The 9,673-nt window shown below is 47.5% G+C and overlaps 1 protein-coding gene across 1 annotated transcript; it reads left to right on the plus strand.

The window, feature by feature from the left end:
* Positions 1-2,672: 2,672 nt before the first annotated feature.
* On the plus strand, positions 2,673-8,651 carry LOC128112463 (histone H2A-Bbd type 2/3-like). Its single transcript, XM_052741468.1, has one exon. It carries the CDS (start codon positions 8,090-8,092, stop codon positions 8,456-8,458), a length of 369 nt encoding a protein of 122 aa, XP_052597428.1. The 5' UTR covers positions 2,673-8,089; the 3' UTR covers positions 8,459-8,651.
* The last annotated feature ends 1,022 nt before the right edge of the window (positions 8,652-9,673 follow it).

Raw genomic sequence — 9,673 nt, forward strand, 5'->3', positions numbered from 1 at the left:
AGCCAGGGCCTTCTCCAAGCTCCCACACTGGGACCAGAGATAACTAAGTGTCTAAATGACCCTTATATTCATTGTACTGCCAGGGACTGCCACAAGCTCCCACAAACGGGACCAGAGATACATAAAATCCCAAATGGCCCTTACAATCCTTATACTGCCAGGGGTTCCCCAAGCTCCCACCACCAAGACCAAAGATACCTAAGAGTCTAAATGAGCCTTACATTCTTTGAACACCCGGGGCTCCTCCAAGCTCACACAACCAGGACCAGTCTGAAAGACCATTACATTCCTTGTACGGCCAGGATCTCCCCAAGCTCCCACAAACAGAAGCAGAAGTACCTCAGAATCTAAATGACCACTACAGTCTCTGTATAGCTAGGAGCTCCCCTAAGCTCCCACAGCCAGGACCAGACATACCTAAGAGTCTAAAGGTCCCTTACGTTCCTTCTACAGTCCGGGTTCTCCTAACCTCCCACAACCAGGACCAGAGATACATAGGAGTCTAAATGACCCTTACATTCCTTGTACGGCCAGGGGATCCCCCAAGTTCCAACATCCAGGACCAGAGATACATAATAGCCCACGAGACCCTTACTTTCCTTGTGCAGCCAGGGTCTATGCCAAGCTCCCACATCCAGTATTAGAGATACCCAAGAGTTTAAATGGCCCTTACATTCCTTGTACAGCCAGGGACTCCCTCAAGCTCTCAAAACCTGGACCAGAGATACTAAATGACCCTTACATTCCTTTTACACCCTAGAGGCCCCCCAAATTCCAACAACTATGACCAGAGATACCTAATAGCCCAAATGACCCTTACATTCCTCGTACAGTGTCAGGCTCGCCCAAGCTCCCACGCCAAGATCAGAGACACCTAAGAATCTAAATGATCCTCACATTCCTTGTATAGCCAGGTGCTCCCGGAAGCTCCCTCAACCAGGACCAGAGATACCTAATAGCCCAAATGACCCTCACATTCTGTAAAAAGCCAAACTGCCACAAGCTCCCACAACCAGGACCAGAGATCCTTAATAGCCCAAATGACCCTTACATTCCTTGTACCACCAGGGGCTCCCCCAAGCTCCCAAATCTATGATGAGAGACACCTAATCCCTCAAATGACCCTTGCATTCGTTGTACAGCCAGGGACTCCCCCAAGCTCCCAGAACCAGGACTAGAAGTACACAATGGCCCAAGTGACCCTTACATTCCTTGTACAGCCAGGGTTCTCCGAAGGTCCAACATCAGGACCAGAGATAGATAACTAAGAGTCAAAATGACCCTTACATTCTTTGTACAGCTAGGGGCTCCCTGAAGCTCCCACAACCAGAAGCAGAGTTTCCTAATATCCCAAATCACACTTACATTTCATGTACAGCCAGGGGCTTTCCCAAGGTTCCACAACCCCAACCAGAGATACCTAGGAGTCTAAAGGATCCTTACGTTCCTTGTACAGCCAGGGGCTTTCCCAAGGTTCCACAACCCCAACCAGAGATACCCAAGAGTCTAAATGACCTCTATGCTATCTGTACGACCGAGACCAGGCCTGATCCTTCCTTAGGTCCTTAAGCTAACACAAGTAGCCTATCTCCAGAACCAGTCTTCTTGGGAGAAATTATATGTACCCTGAGTTGAGTTTCGATGTAACTATGCTTCCTTCTGCACTGGCAATTGTACTACACCAGGAAACTTTCCCCCTGACCATAGTGTGTTTAAATTTACTGGCAATAAACCTGCCTGGCATCAGACTCCCCAAAGTTTGATCCAGGTTGACAAAGTCAATCTGAACCGAGTTTTTATTCTCACCTCTTTGTGGATCACTTCACTGCCTGCTGTGACACCTGCAGAGACTCCTCACATCCCTCTCCCCTCTCCCTCTCCCTCTCCCTCTCCCTCTCCCTCTCCCTCTCCCTCTCCCTCTCCCTCTCCCTCTCCCTCTCCTGTCCCTGTCCCTCTCCCTCTCCTTCTCTCTTATTTCCAGTGTGCGTGCCTACAAACAGGATTGTCAGTCACATGTCAAACCAGAGGGAAGACATCGTGTAAGCCTGAGGGGTATCCTGACTTTGGGAGGTAAGGGACAATGGGAAACACAGTCCCATAGACTGTGGGGATGTGTTCGGCCCTGCTGCCCTGTAATCGTGTCATTCTTCTATGCACCAAGGCTGTGGTGAGTCAGCTGAGTTTGTGTACTTTGGTGGGACAACAGATTGCATGGTTCTCATGTGGTGGTCTGTTTCCAGAACATGATTAGATGACCTGAGCCTTCTAAGCACCACCTTTATTTCAAAGCTGGAGGACTATAGCCAAGTTTAAATGAAAGAAAATTTATCTAGTGTATTTACTTTTAGGTAAGTGTAATTTAGTAATGTCATAAAAAACACCCCACTGTTTATGTATGAACAATATCAAATTGACATAATACTTTTAACATCTTTTTCTATTCACAACCTAAGTAAATTTATTTATTGTGAAGGACAAATTAGCTTGTGGGTTTTCTATTTTTTATTTTTTTTTTATTATTCTGAATGCCTAATGATCTAGCATTGGTAAGATATTCAGGTCTCTCATTTGTGATTTTCAAATCTTCCAGAATGAATACATATGTTTTTCATTTTTTCTAGTTTTTGTTTTTATTGATTCCTTGTGTATTTCACATCATTCATCTCAATTCCATTCCTCTCTCTGTCCTTTCATATCTCTCCTCTCCTCTTGCAACTTCTCCCCACAGGATAAAATAAAATGAAATTTAAAAGCGAAAAAAAGAAAGCAAAATCACATCATGAAAAGTGTAGTGTGTCCAAGTGAGTCACACAGTATCTTTAGTCCATATATCTTTACGTGCAAGTGTTCATTGCAATGAATCATTGGTGTGGGCCCTCACTGGGAGTCCTCTTGGATATCCTGTTTTCCTGTGTCATGGAAATACTCCAGGTTTGGGTGCAGAGGACCAGCCCCTTCACATGTTCCAGCAGATCATAGATGAGGTGGATGACGGATGGGTCAACTCATAGACCTAGTTTTGGGCCTGGGTGGTTGCTGGGTTGGTGACCCTACCAACTCTCCCTCACCCTCACTACCAGAGTGTGCTCTACAGAACCACCCTCAGCTAGCTCACCTTGTATAGTAAAAAACAAGTGGCAGAGCCAATTCTCCTACTCCCATGTCCTCTTTGCTAGCTTTACCTACACCTACACTATCAGGGCCAGATATACTATGCTGCCCAGGCAAGGTGCAGGGATCACTCTCCTGAGGTACTGCAGCTGGTGAGACACAGGGCCAGATCTCTTGCTCTTGTGATCTCAAGGCCAGCTCTCCCACTTGCCACAAGTATCAAGGGTGGGCCTTCTCTCCATCCTCTTCACCACCCTTTGCCAGATGAAGGACAGGGGCAGATCTCCCTTGCTCGTGCTTGTTGGCCCAGCTTACTACAGTCTTATGTTGTTGTTTGTTCTCTTAATCTTTTTAGGAGCCCACCACCCAGCTCACAAATAAATCACACACAGAGGCTTTTTCTTAATTATAAATGCCAAGCCCTAACTTGACATGTTTCTAGCCAGCTTTTCTTAATTTAAAATTATCCTGACTCTCTTTTGCCTCTGAGCTTCTCCTCTTCTATTCCCTGTATATTTCACAGATTCACAGAGTTAAACAAATGCATCATGAACAAGAGTAACACACCTTAAAATAATATTCTGTAACATTTCCTCCCTTTTGTCTAAACAAGAAAGGCTTTAACTTTAACATTGTAAAACTATACACAACAAAAACAGTTATCAAGTAAGAATTTACAAGATTCAGTCAATTTGCAAAACTCTAGTTATTTAGCCTTTAATAATATTGCCTAACAACAGAAACATTTAGCTGCCTGGACAGTCACGCACAGTTCTTCTGCAATGTTGGGGCATCCATCTTCAGCCTACAGGCCTAGAGTATCTGGAAGGCTTTTCAGTGAAGCGGGAAATTTGAGGGACTGTCCTGCCTTGTTTTGGCAAAGTTCATCAGTCGCTTTTCTCTGTGTCCTGCAGAATATCTGACAGACTCTTCTGTGAAACAGGAATTTTGGAGGACTGTTCTGCCTCATTTTGGCAAACTTCAGCGGTCACCGTGTGTCCTGCATGTCCAGTGCTGTGGGATGTCCTGTATGTTGTGAATATATGTTGCTATGATTGATTGATAAACAAAACAATGATTGGCCAGTAGCCAGGCAGGAAGTATAGGATAGGCGGGACAAACAGACAAGAGAGGCTGGGAGGTGGAAGCTGGGGGAGACGCCAGCCTGCCGTCCAGGGAGCATCATGTAAAGGCACGGAACACGTGGCGACATATAGATGAACAGAGATGGGCTGAGTTAAGTGTGAGAGCTAGTCAGTGGTAGGCCTGAGCTAATGGCCCAGCAGTTTAATTAATATAAGTTTCTGAGTGATTATTTTATAAGTGGTTGCAGGGCCCATGGTGCTGGGCAGGACTGGAGAAAACTCCAGCTACAGTCCAGTCTGCACAGCACACTGTCAGCAGTCAAAGGCAAGAGCAGATTATTTGCCCAGTGGCTAACCTTGCCAGAGTGAAAGCAAACTCCATAAGGAGTGTCTTTGATGCCCATCATCTCTGAAGGAAATTGGTGCTGCCAGGAGCAGATGTGTCTCATTGTCATGAAACACCTTAAGTTAACAAAACATTTTAAATGCCATATTCCATAGGTCTTTGAAGTGTTTGAAGACCACTTCTTCTAAAATATACCTATTTAACCTTGAAAACATAACTAATGTGACTACAAGTTTGATCATTATAGATTAACCACCAACCTCATTTCTTATTCATACACTGCATTTTAAATGAGCTGCATAAATAAGCACAATACCCCAACTTTTCTTTGTTTCTTACTCCATAGCTGGTTGTGTGGCTGGGTGACTGGCCCCTGGATCCTCCTCCTTCTCTGGTGACTTCCTCTTTTCTTCTAGATCTCTCATTCTAGTTATTCTGTCTGCCTGCCAGCCCTGCCTATCCTTTCTCCTGCCTCGCCATTGGCCGTTCAGCTCTTTATTAGACCATCAAGTGTTTTAGACAGGCACAGTAACAGCTTCACAGAGTTAAACAAATGAAACACAAACATGAGGTAGCTGTGGCTTGTTCTGCTTCTCTGATCTTCCAGCATTCACCACAATAACTGGCCTTAGGTTTGAGTTAATTAATAAGACCTTGTAAGATTCCTGCTACATCTGGCGCCCAACGTTCGTGGTACAAATTCACAAAAAAGCCGCTTGCCTGTGGCCTTGTGGGCCCCAGCTCAGGCCCGAGCTACCCTCGGCTGGTTGTGGTGGCACACTGGTTGGATTTATTGAAGGAGCCAGAGGCAGGAGGATCCCGAGTTTGAGGCCAGCCTGGGAGGCTTGCTAAGGAGAAGCTGTGGCCTGGCCCAAACCAAAAACAGTGGAGGCAGGACCACCGAGGTGGTGGCTTCTGCTCTGAGCTACAAGCTGCTTCTCATCATGTTGGTGACTGCGGTGATGCTGCTACCTGGGACGAAGGGTTTACTGCTGCTTGTTCCGAGAAGAATTGCCAGGACCATCGTGTTACAAGAAAGCATCGGCAAAGGTCAGTTTGGAAACGTTTGGCGAGACAAATGGTGGGGAGAAATTGCTGTGAAGATTTTCTCTTCTAGGGAAGAACATTCATGGTTCCGAGAGACAGATATTTATCAGACTGTGATTGCTCCAAACCACAGAGAAGGCACGAAAAATAAAAATAAAAAATAAAAATCTACAGGAACCATGACCACGCTTAACAGCAACTTTGAATTCTTCAAAAAGATGACAGGAGCCCACAATGACGATTCCACATGGACTATGATAAAGGCATTAAGCTGATTAACACCACCAAAAGATTGACTTTGGACTACAAACTGCTCAGAACATTTTCAAGATGGCTAGCTGAGATGATCCAGATTCATAGACAACTCGAGCAAGGACTTGAGACAAGCCCTGCACTTTCCCATTATGCAGAGATTGGACAAATGATACAACTAACTTTATCAGGACTTGACAATTAGCCCCAAAATTTTCTCTTTAGGATTCCCTAAAGATGTCTTCACCCCCAGAAAGCAGGAAGTAATTTCAAGAACACAACACCCACATTCCCAAGAAGTGGGGTGGGTGTTTTTTGGTTGTTTAGTAAGTTAGGGATATTGTCATTGTTTATGACGGTTGGTTACAAGTTGTTAATTGTTATTGGCCAGGAAGAAAGCTGAACAAGGAGATTAGATCCAGAGTTTTCGTTTAAAAAAGAAAAAGAAAAAGAAAAAAGAGAATATAGATATGAGGTAGATTATTGAATCTACTCTGAGAAAAAAGATAAAGAAATCATAGGATAAATGGGTAGATCATTGAATCTACTCTAAAAAGAAAAAGGGGAAGATATGTAAATGACAAAAGGTAGACTATTGAATCTATTATGAAAAGAAAAAAGAGAATATGGATATGATAAGATAAAAAGGTCAATTATTAAATCTACTTTTAAAAAGGAACTACTTGTTTTAAATAGGATAAGTAATGAATTTTTTGTCTGAGTTTATCAAATGCAAATGGACTGGACGTTGTTATATATTAATGGAGTTATTCGTCTGAATCTTTCAAATGTTAATGGACTAGACATCGTTAATGTAATTCTTGACTGTATATATTGTATATACTTATTGGATATAGTTTTTTTCTTGCATTAGTTATAAGCTTTTTTAAATTTTAGACAGAAAAAGGGGGGGGGGGAATGTGGTGGTATTGTGTTCTCCAAAATATTGTGTGACCCTAATAAGCTTATCTGGGGTCAGAGAACAGGACAGCCACTAGATACAGAGGCTAGAAAATGGTGGCACTCACACCTTTAATCCTAGCCTTCTGGAGGCATGGATCTCTGTGAGTTCAAGGCCACACTGGAAATAGCCAGGCATGGTGACTCGCGCCTTTAATCCCAGGAAGTGATGGCAGAAAGCAGAAAGATATATAAGGTGTGGAGACCAGAAACTAGAAGCATTTGGCTGGTTAAGCTTTAGGCTTTTGAGCAGCAGTTCGGCTGAGATTCATTTGGATGAGGACTCAGAGCCTTCCAGTCTGAGGAAACGGGATCAGCTGAGGAACTGGCAAGGTGAGGTGGCTGTGGCTTGTTCTGCTTCTCTGATCTTCCAGCATTCACCCCAATACCTGGCCCTGGGTTGGTTTTATTAACAAGACTCTTTAAGATTCATGCTACACAAACAAGAGTAACACAGCTTAAAATAATATTCTCCAAAGACTTGTTAGCATACAGTGGACTATTATTCGGGTGTGGAAAGGAATGGAGGAGCACTGGTTCAAGCCGCTACATAGGCGAGGTGAGACACAAGGAACTGTGTACTGTGGGTGAAACATCATGAATCCAGGATGCTAAGTGAAACGGACAGACACAGGTACACTCAAGAGGACGGTTTGCCGAATGATTCCACCTACAAGAGCTGTCCAACTCGGAGATGAGCTGACGTGGCAGAAAGCAGAGTAGCGGCTAAGGGGCCCCGGGGACCAGGAAAGCCTGCAGCTCTGGATTTGCTCGGGATGCTTGGAGCTCTGAGTTTAAGTCTCCGGAAGGAAAAAGGGAAAACCCCTCAGGTTTACAGTGGTGACTGGGATCCTGGGTGGGGCGTGGGGTGGGTGGTGGGTGGTGGTGGGGAAGGTAGGGACAAAGAGCTCACGCTTAATGGGTAGACACGGTGAAAGTACCTTAGAAGCCGAGGGTTGTGAAGGGCTTGGTTCTCAATGGCACCACTGAGTTGCTCCCCCTCACGTCTTTGTCTTTCCTAGAAGGCTCCTTGAGCAGCCCAAGGTGTCCAGGTGGCGACAGCGCCCCTAGCGAGGGCGGGCTGGGAGCCATCACACACCACACGTCATCAGTGGGAGCTGGAGTGGGAGCACAGAAGAGAGGATTTCGACCGTGAGGGGTCGCTAGGATACGCAGCCAGACGCAGAGGGGCCCTTGGGATCAGCCTGGAGGCCCAGAGCCCAGCAGGCCAGCAGAGAGCCGCCAGGTGGAGCAGAACCAGCCTGTGAGGTCGCACTCCGAGGCCAGCATGCCCAGGACCAGACAGGGCAGCCGTCGAGGGTCGTCGTCGTCTCGCCGCTCCCGCACCTCCAGAGCCGAGCTGACCTTCTCTGTGAGCCTGGTGGAACACCGTCTTCGGGAGGGCGGCCATGCCCGGCGGCTGAGCGAAACGGTGCCCATCTTGCTGACTGCCATCCTGGAGTTCCTGACCCGCAGGCTGCTGGAGCTGGCAGGCAATGAGGCCCAACGCCGAGGCGCACAGAGGCTCATCACCCCGGAGCTGCTGGACGTGACTGTCTACAATAACACGCTGCTCAGCGAACTGTTCCAATTCGCCACCATCTCCCAGGTGGCCCCGGCTGGTCGCCCCCGTCGTGGGCGTCGACGTCAACGCTAGCTACTACCTGCTGCTGCTGGTGCTGCTGCTGGCTGGCTCTGGGTTGCTGACCTGCCCATCCGCCCCAATCTACCCACCGAGCATCAGTTCATCCCGCCCAAACTTTGCCACAGACAGCCCTGCGAGGCTGGTCAGCCTCGTCCCTTCCTTCTCCCTGTTGTGCTCTTATTAAAGCTTTAGTTCGAGAACCCCATAGGTTTGCTTCCCTGGCTTTTCCTTTGGCACGGGGTGGGGGTGGGGGTGGGGGCAGAGGGTGAGGTGGGCCTAGTTGGAGGAACACAGCGGGTGGGAGTGGTGCTGGGGTGCAGGTGACCTACAGGCTGGTTTCCCTAGTTTTTCCTTTGGGCATGAGGTGGGAGCGAGTGGAAGGTAGGGGAAGAAGGTCAGGGTGGCCTAGTGCGGCAACACAGTGGTGTTTGGGGTGCAGGTGTGGAAGGCAGGCGGGCAGGGATGGTGGAGGAACAGCCGCTTTGGAGGGAGACAAGGGGGACCTGGATGGGGGTACCCCCCATGCACCTCTTGGCCCTGAACCAGCCTGGGCCAGCCTGGCCAGCTGCATCAGAAAGATGGCCTTCTCATGGGAGACCACAGAGCAGAGACGACCCATGTGCAAAGGCACGCCTTTTGGCTGAGGACACAGATGTAGAACAGCGAGTGGCATGTGGGGCCTAGGGTCATGGAGGATTATGACTCATTATTAACCTTTATTAATCAGCAAGATCTGCCAGGAGGCTCCTTTGGCAATGGTTATCAATGAGGTGTAAACTAGGGAAGTCTCCTGCCCTGTCAGGACCAGTTCTAGCCTCTTCAGGCACATCTGATGTTTGTGGAGGTGGTTAAGGTCTAGAAGCTAGGCCCCGCCCTACAATATTTGCATAAGCCCAGCTCTTGTTACCCGCCCCTCATGTGTCAACGAGCGCGGCCCCCACACAGTGTTATTTACAAATGGGGCCTGTGGCCACAGGGACCCCGCCCTACTTTTCTGCCTGGCTTTCCTGGCATTTGGTACCCTGCCTCCAGCAGCACTCTGTGTATCTCCTTGGCAACGTGTGTGTGTGTGTGTGTGTGTGTGTGTGTGTGTGTGTGTGTGTGTGTGTGTGTGTGTGTTGGGGGGGGTCTGGAGAGAGCACTGGGGCGCTGAGGCGGAAGCTGAGATGATGCGTGATCTCAGTGAAGATAAAGCGCTAGCCTTGAGGTAGCTGTGGCTGCTTCGTC

Source organism: Peromyscus californicus, unplaced genomic scaffold (assembly GCF_007827085.1).
Source record: "Peromyscus californicus insignis strain IS unplaced genomic scaffold, ASM782708v3 Scaffold_10__1_contigs__length_136768540, whole genome shotgun sequence".
NCBI lineage: Eukaryota > Metazoa > Chordata > Mammalia > Rodentia > Cricetidae > Peromyscus > Peromyscus californicus.

Bases quoted from the DNA above. Each gene is read 5' to 3' on its own strand.
- LOC128112463 (XM_052741468.1), top strand. From the start codon at position 8,090: ATGCCCAGGACCAGACAGGGCAGCCGTCGAGGGTCGTCGTCGTCTCGC.